Source organism: Apus apus, chromosome 4, assembly GCF_020740795.1.
Source record: "Apus apus isolate bApuApu2 chromosome 4, bApuApu2.pri.cur, whole genome shotgun sequence".
Taxonomy (NCBI): Eukaryota; Metazoa; Chordata; class Aves; order Apodiformes; family Apodidae; genus Apus; species Apus apus.
The window spans coordinates 4,528,393-4,548,609 of NC_067285.1; the positions used below are offsets into that span (position 1 = coordinate 4,528,393).

At 38.3% G+C, this 20,217-nt stretch overlaps 1 protein-coding gene across 2 annotated transcripts; it reads right to left on the minus strand.

Moving 5' to 3' along the window:
* Positions 1-6,034: 6,034 nt before the first annotated feature.
* ACADSB (acyl-CoA dehydrogenase short/branched chain) lies at positions 6,035-19,754 on the minus strand. 2 transcript variants are annotated; one of them, XM_051617554.1, is made up of 10 exons: positions 19,595-19,754; positions 18,608-18,708; positions 17,683-17,889; positions 17,092-17,262; positions 14,684-14,809; positions 14,224-14,316; positions 11,995-12,084; positions 10,304-10,441; positions 9,520-9,619; positions 6,035-8,859 (listed from the first exon to the last, which is right to left on the minus strand). In XM_051617554.1, the coding sequence occupies exons 1-10, from the start codon at positions 19,674-19,676 to the stop codon at positions 8,789-8,791; spliced, it is 1,179 nt and encodes a 392-aa protein (XP_051473514.1). In that variant the 5' UTR covers positions 19,677-19,754; the 3' UTR covers positions 6,035-8,788. The 2 variants fall into 2 exon arrangements, with proteins under 2 accessions (XP_051473514.1, XP_051473512.1); XM_051617552.1 differs by lacking the exon at positions 18,608-18,708 and having other exon boundaries at positions 19,595-19,684.
* Positions 19,755-20,217: the final 463 nt, after the last annotated feature.

The window sequence follows — 20,217 nt, forward strand, 5'->3', positions numbered from 1 at the left end:
GGGGGTTTATGTGCACTTTGTCCAATGGGCAACAGCTGGGGATCCCAGATCAATAGAAGAATGAAAAATAAGTGTTCCAAATTGCTATGACTAATTCTTTGTATTGGTAATTTAAAAATAAATAAATAAAATTCAATCCATATTGTAGGGTTTTATAAGCAGACAAGTACTAATTCAAAAATGTACCAGTGTCTTCCTGGTTTCCCAAAGCATAACAGCAAACCAGGGATGATTTGGACTTACTAAATTCTGATGACAAAATAGATTAAGAATTGAATGAAATCCTTTTCAGAAGAACTCTCCTCAAGGTACACATGTGGGAAGCAGCCCTCAAATATGGGGCTGTTCAGCCTGGAGAAGAGCAGGCTCTGGGGAGACCTTATGGTGGCCTTCCAGTGCCTGAAGGGGCTGCAGGAAAGCTGGGGAGGGGCTTTTCATCAGAGAGGGCAGTGATAGGACAAGGGGAAATGGTTTTAAACTGAAAGAGGGGAGATTTAGGTGGAAACAGAAATTCTTCACCATGAGGGCAGGAAGGTGCTGGAACAGGTTGCCCAGGGAGGTTGTGGAAGCCCCATCCCTGGAGGTGTTCAAGGGCAGGTTGGATGAGGCTTGTGCAGCCTGGTCTGGTGGGAGGTGTCCCTGCTCATGGCAGGGAGGTTGGAACCTCATGAGCTTTAAGATCCCTTCCAAACTTCACCAGTCTATGATTCAATGTCATTCTTGGAAAGCTCAACTGGAGGTGAGCAGACCTGGCGCTCCCGCTGCAGCGCCCGTGCAGGACACCGAGTGCCCAGTAAACTGACAAAATAATTGGATTATACACACACAATTCAGACTTTCAGTTACTGGGTGCTTTCTTGCTCCTGGTTTCCACAGAAAAGTCAGTTTTTTTGTTCCTGAAGTCCTTGTACTGCTTATTTACATATGAAAAGGTAAGTTTATAAAAGAGCTTTCCTATTTTACTACATCTAATAGTTAATAATTTAAATCTGTAGCCATTATCATCATATAGATTGACACAAATGGCATATGGATCATTCTGGAGATGAGGGTTAGTTTCTTTTAAGAGAGAATTGTTTTAGTTTTTGCAGGAAATTAATCAGGGGAATGGGCTTTGTGGAGCATGGAGCAAATCTAATCTGTTCTTTGTTCAAATTTGCCTTGCTCCAATTCCTAGCAATTGTAGACAACATGCTCTTTTGTTCAGGAGCCACTTGTTACATGCATAATTAGAGACTGCAGTAGCTGTGTTTAAAGAAAAACTGTTTTCCAATGTAATGTGTGATCTTGATAATAGTATTTTCATCAAAGGTAGCAATTACATTCATTAAGCTGGGACTGGCAAGGCAGCAAGGAAATTAAGTGGAAGGTGAATAAAAAGCTCCCCGTTTCTTTTTAAAATCTCTGCCTCTTTAGAAGTTGAAATGCACCATGTTGAGCTGCAAACTGGAAAATACATACTGAATATAAAAAAAAAAGAGAAAGAAAAAAAAATAAAGTCCTCCTTAACCTTTCTGAATAATGATCTAGAAGATATCCTAGGGACACCTACTATAGATGCACTTTTCAAATTAAAGGGCTTTATTCCACATTAATTTCTTATGCAAGTTTTAAATGAGCTCAACATATGATTCAGGTCTTTAAAAGCTCCAGGGCTCTCTAGGATTAATTCACTCTTCTTTTCACACATAAATTAATTGTTTTGTGTTCTCAAAAACAGCAAACAGCACATAAATCAACCAGTTTAGAAAAAAAAAATGCAAGGCTGGTGCCTTTTGCAAATCACCGAAGTTTGCTATTTGCACTTCATGATTATAATATTCAACTTTTAAGGGAAAAGCTGGAAAAGTAGGATATATATTGTTCATTCTAAGCAGGTTTCTTGAGTGCCTAACTCATCTTAGCCATTTGATGCTTTGAAAGACAAAAGTTGTGGAGCACTGAAAAACCATTCCTCCAGCATCCTAATTGCATTTTTCCCAGTTAGTAATTCAGTCACACATCACTAATGTGTTTGCAAACATTCCCACATAAAAATAGTTATGTTTTGTTTTGGTTTTTTACCCCCCCCCTTTTTCCCTTAAGCCTTGTAAGAGCAGGACAGGTACCAAGAAGCAGGTAATGGCAGGTAAAGTGCTCCCTCCTGAACAGGGATGTCCCAGAGCACTCTCATCTCAAGGCAAGAGAGAAAAATGAAGCCAGAACCTGGTGATCCATAACTCCAAAAATAACTGTTTCTCCCTCTGCCCTTCCCAGAAATAGAATATGAAACTACAGCATATTGGCCAAATTGGAATTTGCATAGTTCTGCAAAGCATTTCCTTCAGTTAGGAATGATTTAATTATTCTTCACTTCCTCTTTGAGAAATCATTCCTGGATAATGAGGTTAGCACAGAGCAGATATGTTTCAGTCAAGAAGTAGATGTAATTCAGTGCCAGAAGGCTTTTACAGCTGAAAAAAAGAGAAAGGTTTTTGGACTTCTAAAGAGAAGCAGCAGTACAGAGAAGGTTGGTTATTTAATTACAAGTCTGAGACACTAGAGCATTGGGTGCTTTAACCCAGTGCTGTGTCAGCACCCTGAAGAATGAAGAGGACAACCACAACTCTCTTGTGGCCCAGATTTTCACACAAGGGTAGCAAGGCTCATTTTAAATCATTATTAAATAATGGCAAGCTCTGTTACCTCCACAGAATTATCTCTGCAGACTGAACCACCGAAGTCAAAGCACAGTAGGGCTAAAATGCTGTGAGCATTAAATGGAAGACCTACTGCTGCACCTCACTTTGGACCTTGGAAGCTGTGAATCCTGCACGGCACTTGGATGTATTCTGTGACAAAGAGCTTGCTGAACCCAGCTTTCACTGCTCAAGGAACAATCAAGACAACCTGCCACATCGATCAAATGCAGACATTTCTGCAATTAAGCTGAGCCAATTATATTCTCTTTAAAGCTTGGCTGGACAGGCACCGAGAAGACCAAAGTTACGTGGAATTTAAGAAGGAAGATTAAAGTTTGTGAACATAATAAGGAGTCATAAAACATTTTCAAAGTTCAGAAAGCACCTGAGCTGAAAAAAACATAGTGCTTTGCCTCAATTCTTATGGGAACAATTGGAGCAAATGCTGCATTTGGCATGTAAACATCCTCCATCTCAGGAACAGAATGTCTAACATTTTCTTTTCTAAAACAAACAGCGTCAGCTTTTGCACTAGAGCACATTTGCTCCATACCAACTGTACCTTCAACAGCTCCATGGACAAAACAAGTTCTATGGAACCTGTCAGTTATTTAACTAGATTTCCAGAAGCTTAAATTTTTTAATTCTTCTCCAGTTGTTTTTAGATCAGTGTAGAACAGCTGACACAAAGCTGTTCTCTAAGATAAAATGAAGGGAAAAGGTAAAGAAGAAGAATGAAAGGGAAAGAAAGGAAAAGAAGAAGGAAAAAAAGGAAAATAAAAAGGGAACAAACCCATTGTGTCTGCAATTTAGTATCATTTCAACTTGGCTTTGTTGCTTCAGCTGGTGTTGGGTGCATGATACTGTAACTCCAGAAACAAAGCTTTATCAGCTAACACTTTTTAGCATAATTAACATTTGCAGCTTCTGGGACTCTTAACCTTTCACACACTCTGCTTTTTGTATCCCTACAGATGAAAAAAAAAAAAGTATCCAGAGAAGCTTGTGTCTTTTTAAAAGGTAATTATCATGTCTTTGGGTACCATTTAAACAAAGGTAGAAAAACCCAACGACACAGTATCAAATTAAACCAGGATGACTGCTCTGGTTGTATTGGAACATTTGCATTTAATTTGCATCTTTCAGATGCAAATTAGCAACCAGAAAAATCTTGCAGCATGTCCTAGAAAATAATGCAGGCCAAAAATATCCAAGGAATTGCAGCAACCTTAATGTGATGCAAGGGATGATCTGAAAGTTGTTCTGTTCCTCTCATGGATGGGTCACTGTTTCAAAGTCTTGTCTGAATGATCTTAAGGCAGGAAATGACCCCTCAATCAGGAGAGCATCAGCTCTGGATGTGTCTATCAGAGCTCCTTGTGTGCTACACAGTGGAGACCCAATCAAAGTCCTTCTGCAGGCTCCAAAATGGAAACTTTAAAAAAACCCTAAAAACAAACTTGGGGGACCCAGGGAGACACAGGATAGAAACTCAACATGAACCCATGATAGTGCAGCTCCACTCTTCCCTCTGTTCTCCCTACATGAGGACAGAGTCATCTCATACCTGGCAAACATTAAGGCACTTCTTTATCTGCCAACTCACATTTGGCCCTAACCCCAACAAGCAGTTTCAGCTCTTCCCACAGGTGGGCATTCCCACCATGACCCTCCAAGCCCTTGCTACAGATGAGGCAAAGCTCATTTGAAGTCTTGCTCATGTCTGCACCTTGACTTCTCACCTCTGTGAAACACACCCAAAGGAGCTCCACCTTATCTGGGGATTTAGAAGAGATGTTTTTAAAGCTGTCACAAGTTGTGACAATGCTTTGTGCAACACTTCAAAGGGACTGTAGGGCCTCCAGGTCTGGCTGGTTAGAGAGCAGAATTTACTATTCAGCCCATATATGCTCATTTCCTGGTTGGGTGACCCCAAAATAGAGAGGCTTGCAAAGTGGAGATTTATTGCTGGATTTTAGGCTTTCCTGTTGCTATGCAAATTTGAGATTTTTGTAAGACAGTGGTTACAGCTTATGATAGCTTTCCTTTCTTTAGAGATACCTGCAAAATGTTTGGTGAACATAAGTTTTCTGCATGTTCAGAAGTCCTCTCTGTGTATATTAAATAACCCCAGTTCTGAAAGTGCTGGTTATTTTGGCTATTGAGACACAGTTCCTGTCAGGGGGAGAGCTCTTCCTCTTCAGGATCCTCAGTGAAGTCACCCTGAGATTGCTTTACAGGAAGAGTCTTCCAGTATTAGGAGCTCTTAAGCTAATAAAACACACAGGGGAAAAATAATCTCAGAAAGGTGTAAATCCAGATTATCTTCAAAGACAGAAGGTTATGTAGAAATGCTACTGCTGCCTGTTGAGACTGTGCATACTGCCAACTTATATTTAATCAGAAAAAAAGCTCCATTGTGCATTGCATGTTCTTTTGAACATCAACATACCAATATGAACCAACATTTAAACGCTCCAGAAACGAGCTAACACAGTGGTTAGTTACAGCCACTTAATGTATTAGAAACTTACTGCACATGGACAGAATATTTTTAGAGGATAATAAATGCCAAGGTTTCAAAGCAGCTTAATGTCCCTAGTATCAGATAATGAGAAATACCCTCAATGCCACTGAGCTGGACTTAGTTAATTATAGCAACTGTTCTTACAACTGGCATATTTAAGTGAAATAATTATTGTAATTCCTGTTTGTTAGCCTGGAACTCAGGATTCACTACCCATTGATGTCTGTCTCTGGTGTAAGAAAGAACTCTTGCTTCCTCTCACCTGTGTACAATCAATTACACTACGTAATTCTAGAAAGTCAGGGCCAAAGGAGCAAAGACTTCCTGTCATGTTCTCACCTGGACCTACACCAAGGGGTTACACTGCAGAGAAAACAATGACATAAAATAACAAATCATGTGAAAATTCTTTGGGAATCGTACAACATGTGCCCATCTCTCACTCGATCTGTGCCTCTGCACAGTGGTAACACAACAGGTAAATACTGGTGAAGCCTTTGTGGTAGCTGTTAACCACTTCCATGTCATTCTCTTAGGAGATCTATCACATTGGTACCCTAAAAACATTTCTTCACCTTTTGTGTACTCAATAAGCAAGCTCCAGAAAGCCAGACTGTGTTTCACATTGAGCTCAGTTTGGCAGGAAGAACTTGAAATGTGTCTCTCACTAAAGCATTTCCAACTGGAAATGCAATAACATGCTAATTAGAAAATTCTTTACGCAGTGAAAGGCACCCAGTGAACAATTAGTTTATACTTCACGTAAGCCTCTTCCAACACAATCTTTACAAGGGGAAAAGAAAATATGAAAGAAAGAACAACAGCATAGAAAACAACATATAAAATGTTATATTTGAGTATCTCCCAAGTAGCCATTAGACCTTTCTGTGGGAATCTGCCTCAGACCTCTATCACAAATCAGGATACTACTAAAGAAACCTGACAGATGAGTCATTATCTCTCAGTACAAAAACTGCAAGATCTGGAGAAAATTTTAAATGACAGAATATTAGAGAACCATCCCCTGATATACAGGATTAGCATTGTTATCAAGTCAAATATCAAATTGAGGCACTTTTTAATACATTCTCAATTCAGGTCTTTCCCTCCAACCAGGGAAGCTCAGATGCAACATTTGATACTAAAGATGCTGTTCCAGGGCAATCGAGGGGATTGACTGGGCTGACTGAGGCCATAGGAAGGGAAAACTCACTAATACAAATACTTTCAGTGTATAAAGCAGCTTGAGTCCTGGTGTCACTTCAGAAAGCCTCACAGTGTTCACAGCACCAGCTCTGCAGCCCTACACCTTGTGGTGCAGCCAGCCATCACCAACAGTCCTGCACCCACAGTGTCAAATGTAGAAATGCTGCTCATGACCATCCATAAATGCTTGTCCCAAATGGAATGGGGTGATGGGAACACACGCAGCTCTTAACAGAGCCTGGACAACAGCACAGTCATTTTATTATTAAGCCAACATCTGCCTTAATGCAGCAATGGAATCAGACTTAAGGGGGTGAAACAAGCTCCTGGAGGCAGAGAATAGCTAATGCTCTCCACAGAGGTGTGTGCCCTCTGAAAATAACAACAAAAGAAACTCAGTGGTCGTAATTCATTTGTGCACATGTTCCTCCAACACCTTTTGTGGACGAAAATCAAATACAACACATACATTTCTTTCAAAAGTTATTGTGTACAAAACACAGCATATAAAACAGAGACGTGCAGCTGTAACATTAGTTAAAGTTTGACCTTGCTTTTCTGAGAAGAACTGCTGAGTAGCTGATGAGGTTAACTCCAACATTTTGCAGTCCACTTATGATCTTTTCAGACTCACAGATCAACTGTGCTGAGCAGAGTAACTGTAGTTAATTTTTGTAGTCTTAATTCTAGTCTAACAATCTCCCCAGCCCTTTTAATTCAGCTGAAAGAAAGCCTCCAACTACATTTCAGGTTTTTTGCAGTGGTGGTAGTAGTAATAATAATAGCAATAGTAATAGTAATAATAGCAATAACAACAATAAGAATAGAAGAAAACTTCAGAAATAATCTAGTCTAACCTCCTACCCTTGTATTTTTTAAAATCTCAAAGCTGTTGATCAAACTGATATGGGAGTGGCTTTTTAATTGGCATAGGGATAATTAGCACATGAATTCTTCACTGATCAACAGGTAAAGTGCACGGTTCACTAAAGTAGTTACTTCCCTTTGAAGCTGACATTAAGTCAGAAAATTTGTTAATGGTGCTTTTCCTTCTTGCTTGTTTCTTTGTATAAGGCACTCCTGTCTGCTTGGTTTACAAAATCAAACTTGTCAAGTGTCATTTATCCTAATTTTGCTAAGAAAAAAAAAACCTTTACGAGTCTCTGACTGTAACATTCTAAGCTCCACTTAAAGTGAATCATCAGAGTCTAGCAAGCTTTAACAAGGAGATTCTTCTAAGTCAGCCAAAACCATTCCTTCCCTCCCCAAAACACTTGAAACAAATTGCCAATTACAGCAATTATAATAATTTTTCATATATTAAGCTGTCTCTTGATTCTTAGTTAATTAGTTCTCCAGCATTGAAGAGGTTTCCACAGTAAACAAAACATCTAATTTTAAAGTAAACAGAGAGAGGGAAAAAAAGTAAATACTTCTCAGCCCTCCCCAGTTTCTCTCTCAAAAGGAGAAAAGCTCTGCTCTTTTTGTAGAGAACCACTAACTAGGGAGAAAGTTTTCTAAGGTGCAAGTTAACAGTCCCTCCCTACCATCCAGGAAGGCTCTGAGAATTAAAGTTTGTAGAATGCATTGAATGTGGAAAGGCCACTGTGAGGTAGCATCACAGCATTCCTATTTCCTAGCTTCTTTCTCTGTCTTTCTGCAGAACTACAAGAGCTTTTTTAACCCAATTTCACAAAGATTTCAACTCAACCTTTTATGAAAGGAGAACTATAAATAGGCTCTTAGATTAAACCCTTAACAGCTGAAAAGGCTGGAAAGGGAGGTAGACATTAGCCACCTTTCAGTACTAAAAACTGGGGCTGGAAGGGCTTAATTACCAAGGTATACTTAAGAACACACTAAGGGCTGCTATAAAAATTACTCCAATTACAGCAGCTCCACAGACATCGCTCCACCTGGGAGAGAAGAACCCATCACTTCCATCTCCTTCCTCATCCCTCTCCTGTACCCCATGCTAATAAAGGGCAGCAGGAACAAACAGCAGCTTCATGCCATGCAACATGACCTTCTGCACCAGGCAAGCCAAGGATGTGACTTCTTTTGTTTCCCCTTTGGAAGTGGAGATGCACTGTTCACATAACCAAAGGCAATAAAATAATTTCAGCCCATGTATTAGCTTAGGAGTGTCTCAGGCAGTGAGATTTTTAACCCATGACTTGGATTTGAATGTGCACTTCATGATTTCTCATGAATTACACACTGTCCTGAAATGGGGAATTCATGGTTTTCCTTACAATTTTGTCTGTGACGATGTATTCTTATTTCTCATTTTCATAATTACAAATAAACATGTAATTCACAATGAGTGTTCAGTGGAATCACTTCTGGTAACAGTAGAGAAGTCCTTATGGTTTCAGTACTCCCGTGCTATGCTTTTTGCAATGGTGCTCAGCTGGATATTTGTAGTTCCTTCATATATTGTACCTGAAACCATAAGAAAATAAATTAGAATACTATAAAACCACAGTGAGTATATGAAGAGAGACTAAGATGTTGTTCCAATAGTCCAGTTAGAACACTTACAATTATGAAGTGAAGATTTGCAGAGCAAGTTCTAGGAACAGAATTATTACTTAAATATTTTTTTTATATTTTATGATCTGCAAATTAAAATGTTCTTCTCCTGGCACAACATAATGACGTTTTCCTGAAAAGCAACTCCTAAATAACCAACAAAAATTAAGTATTTATAAATGCTATCAGCAATAAAAGTCAAAGGGTTATATTGTTAAAAATGTCAAACTGTTATGTTTGAGGATTATACTGGTAAACAAGGAAGCCTTGAAAATAAAACTCCACATAGATTCAGACCTGAATACTTTCTGAAAAGCTTCAATTTTTTTAACTGGAATTTTCTTAATAGAATAGGACACAATGTGTGGATCTGTATTTTATTGGTATCTAATTATTTAGCCTCACATCCATGGATATTAATGCCTAAAATTTTACCTTCTCATATATGAGCCTTTGAATCTGTGCTGATAACATTCTCAGGGAAGAGATCTTAAAACAACAGCCAGTCATTCATCCCCAAATTTTAATGCTACTAATGCTACAGGAAGTACTTAAGAAACTACTACTCACCTATCTTGCAGTCACGATAGTACTTTTCTATTGGATAATTTTTTGTGAATCCAACACCACCCATCCATTCAATACATTTACTGGTTGTCAGTGTTGCAACCTATGAAAAGGGTTTCAGAGTTATGTCAGGATTCAACTTCACAGAGATGGTAGAAAATTGTATTCTTTGTATCTATTTAAGGTAAAAACAAACCAGCAATTAAAGCAGTTAGTAGAATAAGTGGGAAGAGGAAGGACTGACATTTTTGTATCCTTATTATGCAAATTATTTTTAGAATAAAAATGACATTTTTCTAAATTAGAAGACATCCAGAATTCACTCACCATTACTGCAACAGTTCATATGCTGCACTATGAAAATGCACACTGTTGGGCTCTATGCAAGACAGCAGTTACAGAAAGGAAGAAGAAATCCAGTTTCAAATCATATTGAGACTCACGATTGCAACCAGCAGAGTTGAAATGGTCACAAATAAAGTTTCCCCACACCAATTCTCCAGCCACAAAAAGAGAATTCTGAGAAAATGACATTTCTCTAGATGAGTGTAAATCCTAAGTCCCTTTCTCTTTTAATGTTGTTACTTCTTTTTCAAAATCTTATTTAGTTAATACCTTGGTGGCCTACTTTACATGCCATACGCCAGACTGAGAATGAGAAACAAGATGGAAGCAGATCCACGGATTTCACAGCAAAACATGTATTAAAAGCTATGCATGAACAGAAAAAAAACCCAAACGTGAACAGCAGTAGAATAACTCCACTGAACCAAGAAACTCAGGTTACCTCAGCAGCATAGTACTTGGCCATGCTGGCCTCCTTGATGAACGGCCTTCCTGCTTCGGCCAGACGGGCCGCGTTGTAGGTCAGCAACCTGGCTGCCTCCAGCTGCGTGGCCACCTGGGCTATCTGGTGCTGCATCCCCTGGAACAAGCACCCAACAAGTCAAGACACACCAGCAGCTAGGACTCAACAGGAATGTCTACCAAGAACCTTTATTTTCACCAAGGAACATGCCTAAAACAGAAACACAAAATCTAGACGGACTATTACTCCACACCTCTCTGCTAGTCTGTGGAAACAAAGTCAGAAGAACTCTGGGCCACACAAGTCCTTTTAGGAGTTGCACTCCCATTTTCTCCTTCCCTCTTCTTGGATTCAGGAGTACTGGGGAACTTCCTGCCTGGCTATCTGGACAGGAGGGTTCAACATGAACCTATCTGCCACCATGAATATTAAGGAAAACTTCAGCCAAATCTTCCTGTTCTCCTCAGAACCACAGAGACACAGGGAGGTCAGGGCTGTGTTTTTAGGTTGCAGCTTGCCTGGTGAGAACATTCCCACACTCACAAGCCTAGTTCCCTGAGAAGCTTCAGTGAGGAAAACTTGAAAAAAGTACCTCATAAACTAAGTGCAGAACTAGCAAAGTGACACCTACTTCTTCCCATGTCCCATAGCCATGAGAAAAAGAGACAGGAGCAGCATCAAAGTCTAGAGAATGTGATCAATGGGTGGATTCCAGGGGAAGGAAAGAGATGATGCAGCTCATCTCTAAATGGCAGGTATTAAGAATAAAAGGTTTATTTAAGGAGACCCAAACATGATCATGCCTGAAAATGAACATTTAGTTGTCTAACCTGCTCGTAAAACACAACGAAAACTTCCATCTTATTGGAACATTGACACTATTCCCTAAAATTAGCAAAAATATATAGGCAGGTCAAAACAACAAAATGATTCAGCAATTATAAATTCCATTTCCCAGTCAAAAGACACAGTCCCAATAATTTCCTAGATATCTGTGGGTGCTTCCTAAAATTTGTATAAATTATGAGTAGTACTAATGTTCCTTCCCTTCATCCACGATGTAGGTTTCTTTTACCAAGAAAATGACTATAGTAATTACAATTATCTATCTTCCTTATTAAACTATACATCATTTTTGCAACAAAGAGTCCCTCTCATTTTAAGATACAGATATTATCATGGAAACTAAATGGCTTTGTATAACACAGGAAATCTAATAATTCCATCAGTTTTCCTCATCTTTTTATAATTTTTAGTGTCTCCAGAAAAAGGCTTCCCCTACACCTCATGAAAGGGTATAAAAACTGGAACACATTCAGCACACTGTGATATTAAAAGCAGAAGAGAAAGGAGCTCCATGTCTATTAATTTTAAAGGCAGTGAATAGACTATCAAGGAAAGGGAGCTCTGTTAATAGTTTTTTTTAAGTTTTAAATGATTTATGTGGTACTTGCAAGGGCACACAACACTGAATTGATGTATTTTCTGTGGCAGGTGAATGCTCATCTGAAATTCTTTTGAGATTTTTTTCTCAAACATTGAGAAGTAGAGACATGACCCAAAGTGAAGCAGAAATTACACATATCAGATTACTAATTTTACTGACTTCATCTGCTGTGGTAACTACCACTGTCTTGGAGGAAACTTCCCATATGTTCATTAACAAGTACCTGGAAATCAAATACACTTTTTCCAAATTGGACTCTCTCCTTTGTGTAGGGAATTGTATGGTCAAAACACCCCTGTGCCAGTCCTAACATCTGTAAGAAAGAAGATATATTGAGGTGAGTTAGAACAAAAAAAACCAAACAAACCCAAACACACCAAGAATTTGAGGAATAAGCCTATTCCATACTAAGCCACTCCTGAAAGAAATTCAATACTAATCCATTCCTGAAAGAAACTTCTTAGTAAAAACAAAGTATTTGTGAAAACATTATTTTTTGAACAAAAGTAATGAGTAAAACAATTGCAAAAATATTTAGCATTTCTGGCAAAATTCTTAATTACATGAGAAAATTACTGTACACTAAAGATCTATAGATCTACATTACACTATTAAAGGAAAAATAATTTGACTGATTATTCAAAGCTGTTTTCATAATCAAAATAATTTCTCGTTTTATAGAAGACACTACACTGTGAGAATTAGTAATTTATTTCAGAAGTTATAAAATCAGTATAGTGGAATCAGAGATAGTATTTGTTCCAGCATTTTCTAGGGAAAAAAAACAACTCAGCAGAACAATTTTAGAAGACCCATTGTCTTTTCACACACTCTCTTCACTCAACAGCAAAGACAGCAGAACACAGTTATCTTGGATGATAACATCTAGGAAAGCTACACAGAAACACTTATAAAGAAGTAACTCACAACTACACTAGTGGCTGATTTGTTAGCCTAAAGAAACATTATGAAATCTGGAAGGTAAACTAGTTTTATAGTTTTATGACTTCCAAATTTCAAGAAGTGTATTACATTCCAAACAAGACAGCAAAGACAGGACCCTGCCTTTCATAAATCTTGGAATATATACCTATTAGTACATTCATCTGAACACATTCTTTCTACCTGCTTTCCTTCCTATGAAAAACCAAGATTGGAAATTCGATTAAGGGAGCAGCAAACAAGAAAAAAAAGGAAAACGAATGGTATGAAGAACTATCAAAAGCAAGGTAACAGTATATGGTAAAATTAAAAGCTCTGCTATGAAGACAGGCTGAGAGTTGGGGTTGTTCAGTCTGGAGAAGAGAAGGCTCTGGGGAGACCTTAGAGCACATTCCAGTGCCTGAAGGGGCTACAGCAAAGCTGGGGAGGGGCTTTGGACAAGGGCAGGGAGTGACAGGATAAGGGGGAATGGATCAAAACTGGAAGCACGAAGATTTAGGTGAGACACTAGGAGGAAATTCTTCAGAGTATGAGGGTGGTGAGACACTGGAACAGGTTGCCCAGGGAACCTGTGGATGACCCATCCCTGGAAGTGTTGAAGGGCAGGTTGGATGGGGCTTGGAGCAACCTGGTCTGGTGGGAGGTGTCCCTTCCCATGTAGGGGGGTTGGAACTAAATGATCTTTAAGGTCCCTTCCAAATCAAAGCATTTTATGATTCTATGACAACAGCTTATGGGTATTTTTTTTATAAACTCACACATTAAGCTGAAAGTCAAGGGCCCCAAGATGATAAAAACATGACTCTGACTGGGTTCAGACATCTAGTCCTTAATCATTTAAGGTTCTAGAAAAAAAACCCACAATGCATAGGAAAATGAGTACGTGGGAAAAGAAAGTAAGAAAATAATTGAGTCTGCTGCTAATTAGCTTTATTACCAGATTTGTCATCATCTTATATATCTGTATCAACTTCAGCACTTTTAACAATGAACAACTCAAAGGTCAGCAAATATTTTCCCTTAAGATGCCATAAGATGCAATATTCAAACACAGCAATGAACTAGGACACTTATCTTATTAAAAAAGTCACATTTATTTTAACAATAAGCTGACACACAATCATGGCTGGAAGCATTAATATAACACATTTCAATGTGTTCTATTTTCCAAAGCCAGTTTTCTTTGTAAAATGAATAATGGCAGATAAAAATATTGCAATATTTCAGCAGCAATAAGTTAACCACCAAAGACAAACTAATTGCCATTTAATGTTTTCTAAATATATTGCTTATGTCACTGAAAGAGAATTTCACCATGTGCACTTGTTTCAGTGTCACTGTAACTTAAATACAGGAATGGTGACATCTAGTGGCAAAAAACTCAGTTTTTTAATAAAGTATTTTCTAAACAGTTCATTCTTACTGGCTTTAAATATTTTGTAAATTTCAATCCAAATTCCAAGTTACATACTGGTTGGATTCAGTATTAAGAAAAAAAATCAACACCCACCTGTGCAGCAATACCTATTCTGCCAGTATTTAGCAATCCAATTGCATACTTATAGCCTTGTCCAACCTGTCCCAGGATATTGGTCTCAGGAACCTAAGGAATAAAACCACTCAGTTATTCCTCTTCTACTCTGCAACTGCCAGCATGGTTCACAGGTGAAGCAGTGTACATGTTTTATTTAACCTTCCTTGTAAGTGAAGGCATAAAACATAAACTAGACACTTGACTTCTAGATAAACTGATTAGAACATTCCCTGATACATGTGACTATAAACTGATGATTGAGAAAAACTGGATCATAATTGAGGAAGTCAACTGCCTTCAAGAATTTTGTCAAAAGGAAAAAGTTAAACCAGTATGTTTAAGAGAAAAAAATATTGGGAATTGAATTAACATTCTTTCCTTATATGTAGTCAATTATACATAAAGTGTGCTTCAATAACTAAACAACCTACAATACCTTAACATTTTCAAATGTTACTGGGCAGGTAGAAGATGCTCTGATTCCAAGCTTGTCCTCCTTCTTTCCTACATGCAGTCCTTCTGTGTTGCGATCTACTATGAAGCATGTAATTCCCTTGTATCCCTAGGATGAATTAAAAAATAATCAAGAACTGGTTTTATACTGGTATCACCCAATGGTGGTCTAAAGATCTCATTCCAGTACTGAAATTTTACACCTGCTTGATACTATGGTGCTAAATAAAACACTGGCACCATCATCTGTTCCCTCTATGTCTGCTAATCATGGTTTAACACAGGCCAGGGATACCTTCCTATGAATATATTCCATGTGGAAAACAGAACCTTAAAAGTTCTCCTGACAAGACAGAGGACTGTTATTATGTAAATTAAACAGACTGGGCTGCAGTGCCTGTCTGTACTGGGGATCATTGAAAAGCAAATTATCCCTGTGCCATGAACTTGCTGCTGGACCATGTCAATGGCTGCAGGAAGACATGGCATATCTGAAGTGGCCAGATGAATAATGGCTCTAAACCCACCTGCCACACCATTCTGTAGGATGAAAATTTTTACTTAAGCCAAATTACTTCAGCTACTCTTCTCCTGGAAGGCTGCGTATATACTCTTCCTTTTAAGGTTGTCCAAAGTGCTCTTACTGGCATCACTGGGAACTGTGCTTGAACATTCCAAGTGCAGCATGACTACAAGTATTGTAACAGAACTAATCCAACACCCAGAACTAGTGTGTACCCTTTTCTATGATTCCAGTTTGCAGGATATTGATACCACTGTCTCTCCACTTTAGAGGTAGTTGGAATGTAATTAATAAAGTAGTCTGAAATAATTTTGATGGCTGTTGTCAGAAAGCTCAAAGAGCTGATTTGAATATTGGAATACTCAAGGAGTCTTAAGGCAGTGATTTGGCAGGACACTAAGTAACTCCTGTGACAACACACAGACTGTATACCCAGCCTAAATCCTGGCACCTCCTAGATACATGCTTACCACCTTCATATCTTTGAAGTCTTAAACTAGATTCCTGAAGAACAGAACAGTGATTCCTGATGGCTGTCACTTTCTCTTTTTCCCCTCTGTGTAACTCTTACTCTCAGTTCTCTCTCCTTTCCACCACTCACTCTTGCTCCCCCAGCCAGAAAAGCAGCAGGTACTCTTATCAACACGTTGCACGTGACAGACATGCAAGTTGTTCCCGGCCATGTTTCCATGTCTTCCTGTCCCTAACATCCACAACACCTCCTCTCACTAAGAGGGTAACACTGAGAGGCAGGAAAAGCCCTGTGGTTCCCCTGGAAGAATTTATTCTAAGGAAAGAGAAGGCTGCTGTTTCAATCTCACCTCAGTGACAGCTTGTCTCACCATGGGAGCTGCTAGTAGAGAGATTACATTTCAGTACACAATTCTACCCCGATCTGTTTTCTTGTTTATACTGATAGCAACTGTCACTTAACCTTAGAGCAGCATTGACTTTTAGTCTCCTTCTGAATATTTAAAAGCAAACTTCTAATTTTAAGAAGACAATGTACTACAATTCTTTTAAATTATAGACATGAACACAGAAACAACTCTAGATTGTACAGCAGTGGACAGCAGTTAACAAATATAAAAACTACACAGTTAACTAAATATAGTTAATATTTTCATTGTAAGCAGTACTCAAGTCACCCACCAGCTTTTGTAGAAATGAACAAAAATTCAGAAAGCAACATGCCATTCAACTGTTTGATCTAATGAAAGAAAAAAGCCCTCTTCTTATTTAGACAAAACCTGAGATTTTAATTTTAAACATAAATATATTCAAGTTACATTAAAAAAAAAAAAGGACACTGAAAGAAGTTTAAAAAAAGATAAAAGTTTTAAACAGTTTAGGTTTGTATTCAATTATCACTCTATGGTATTTGTATAGTAGATTTTAAAGTCTGTCATTGACTTTCCTGAATCTACTATAACAAAGTTGGTGACAAAACTTGGAACATGCATATTTAGATATGTATTTTTTTTACCAGAATGCACTTTTAGTATCCCTGTTAGTTTTCCAGTGCATTTAGCCTAAGATCTATTTTGCCAATGAACAGCAGCAAGTTGTTAGTTAAGCCAGAAGGGTGGGAAAGACTAGGCTACCTGTTCTCCCATTACACAGAACAACACCCATGCATGCTGTGCTCTGCATCTCAGCAATTATGATTCTGACATTTTAATTTTCCCCGGTGGAAGAAATTTATTAAATTGCTCAGCAAGTTCTCAGTTTTTGTTGGGAAATAGTTTTAAAGGTTTGCTAAGAAAAGGTGCAAAGAATATTAACCTTTAACATCAGATTATTAATATAAAATCCGTAGTTTCATACATCAGCTGCCACTAAAATTCAACTATTTTTCAGCAACTTACTAAGGATGGATCTGCATTTGCCATCACAAAGAAAACTCCTGCATGTTCTGCCAAGCTAATCCACATCTTTGAGCCATTGATAATATAGTAGTCTCCCTTCTTCTCAGCCCGAGTCTTCAAAGAAAAAGCATCACTGCCAGATCCAGCTTCTGTGAGACAGAAACTGCCTATCTGTCAATTGAAGGGAAAAACTAATTTTAACTGAACATTCAGGCACAACAGATGACAAATTCTGCAATGAAAATAGTTAAAAACCAGCTCAAGTCTCTTAAATTCAAACACTTCATTGCATCAAAGTAGCTCAGCTTCAGATAAGGAGGTTAAGAATAGAAACACTATGTAATTACATGTCTCTCAAAGTCAACTGCTTTAAAGTTCTCTTCCACAGTAAATTAATTTTTAATGAAACTAATAAGTGCCTTTCCACTTCTACCTCTCAGCTAGTGATGACAGGATCCATCTATATAGCCACAGACCTCAGCTCTAACCAGCATATCAAAGTTCACACATTTAGGCACTGAAAAAAACCAACCCACTAACGTGTAACTGTAAAATACTATATTATACTTTAGTAAAGCAACTTCAACTCACTGTATCTTTTGCCACTCTGGGCAAGTAAGTTCTCTTTTGTTCTTCTGTTCCATATGTGGAAAATAACCTATTTGTTAGTGTATTTTGGAGTTCACAGAGAAGAGATACAGCTGGATCAACTTTAGCCAGTTCTTCTACCACCAATATGACTGAAAAAAATGAAGCTCCAGTTCCTCCATATTCTTGTCCAAGGTCAATACTCATCAGCTGAAAAGCAAATAGATCAAACTTATTATCCCAAGCTGATATGTAAGAGATTAAAACAAAACCCACAGAATTTAAATAGTTACACATCCTTCTCCAAATCCTGTTTTCCTTCAATACCCTTAACTAACAATTATTCACAGAAGTTGATAGTTCATGCAAGAAATAACTAGCACGTGCAGTATGCAGGCCAGTCTCCCTAATCTGATTACATGCTCCAGAACAACTGCAATCTCAACAGAAATCTAATATTTGAAGTTTTCATTGTATAAAAGGACTTTTTGATAGCAGGAAAGGCTCCAATTGAATCCAGGAATGAACATCAGGATACAACAATACGTGCAACACAAGTCCTCGTGGTTGCCCGGGACACAGAGAACTCCTGATACCCTATATCAGCCACGTCAGTTCTATGCAATTATGTTTATACAATTACAGCAAAAAGGGGAAGTGGAGGGGAGAGATGGGAAACTCAAAGATAAGATAAAGAGCGTTCTGTGGTAGAGATGGAAAGACTATTACAGGAAAAGATGGGAGAGTGATAATGTAGTAAAAAAGAAAAGAAAGTTGCCCTGGTGTTGAGAAATCCAAATTTTTTAATGATTCATTAATTAGTTCATTTAAATTATATCACTCAACCTAAAAATCTGAAAAGTGCACAGCTAGAAAACTATATGATTTACATCACTTTCTGAAGAAAATCAAGTAAAAGTGTGCAGACCCCTTGTTCAAACAATCCCTGTATTATAGAGTCTTCCATTTCTGAATTCTCATCCATTTTTTGCACCAACGGTGCAACTCGTTCCTGAGCAAATTTTGCCACTGCAAGGAAGAGAAGAAAGAGTGTAAGTATTCTACACCTCTCCTTGAAGAGCAATGTAACAGGAATGTGGTACTTCTGCCAGGTCATGCATGTATTACCTGACTCTCCCAGACAAGTTATATACAAGGAAAGTGAAACAAGGTGACATGCCACGAGGCTCAGCTATCATGGCTTTCTGAACTGAGCTATTCTCTCTAAACTGAAACAAATACTTCCTATAAATTCAGAACTTTGAAAGCATCTCAGCAACACTTACATAATATTGACTGACCAAAACAACAATGGAAAATATTTCAAATACATCCTTTACTTGGTTAGCTCTATCACATTTCTTTATAAATTAAACCTGCAGTCTGGGAAGCTGGTCTCAGGCTTTAACGTGTGTCACTTTGAGTGCACAAAATCCTGTAAGACTCATTCTATTTCATTTTTATAAGCCCTGGCTCAGATGTGCAAGTCCACTCTTCACTCTGAGGATCCTTCTGAAACAATCTGTGCAGGCCTGGCTGCACAGCAGACACACACACACCACATCTGTCCCTGTTCTGGATACACTTGAAATCTCTGAAAAGCAGCTGAAGCAGTGACCTGCAGCTGAACTAAATACTTCAGAGAGGGCACAAGTCAAAGCCAGGCAGCTTAATTTCCAGGACAGCAACTGTTTTAAACCGTTAATACAGAGTAAACTGCACTGTGGAACTATGCTATGGTAACATGGAAACAGAACATTACATTCTTCCCTTGTGAACTAAAGCAGTTTTAACATTAAGCAAAAGCCCCCACACCGATCGCAACATTTAACTAAAATAAGAAAATCAACTTTTAAGCTAAAATTTCCTTTCTGATTAGAGATTTCTAAATGTTAAACACATAGATAGTAGGTACCCATATTTTTCAGCATTGTCTCCTCCTCAGTGTATGTTTGAAGCGGGGCACAGACAACTCCATCACTGACTAGATTTGGCATAAGTTCCGGTTTGGAGGACCTAAAGGCACATGGAGGAGCCCTCCAAGGAGCCAAGTATGCTGGCAAAATTCTTTTCACCTGTTGACAATAAATACAGAACATGTGAAGAGTTAACAGAATTCATGTTGTCGGCAATGCACAATTTTACCCAGTGTTTTTATTCAAAAGCCACAAAAATGAGCAGAACAGACAGTAGCTTTTGGAAACAAGCTACACAGCGATTGTCAGGTGGTTGGACACAGGTACTGTGACAGGTAATTAGTTTGGAGAACTATAAAGTACTTAATCAAGTAGGTAAAAGCAGGCTTTAGAAAGGAAAAGGTTTGCTCTGAAAGATAATATACTTTCTAACAACAGAATAATTGCTTAGGATTTTTCAGAAGTCAGCATAATGAATACGATCTGCCTCAAAAAGTAAGAGGCTAATAGTAGCTAAAGTGCTGCAAAATGTACTTCTGGAAATCAGTGCTCAAAAAACAGGTACAATCTGACTGACTGATCTCAAGAGGCAAGACAGAAAAAGGGCTTTGCTCTCATAGCT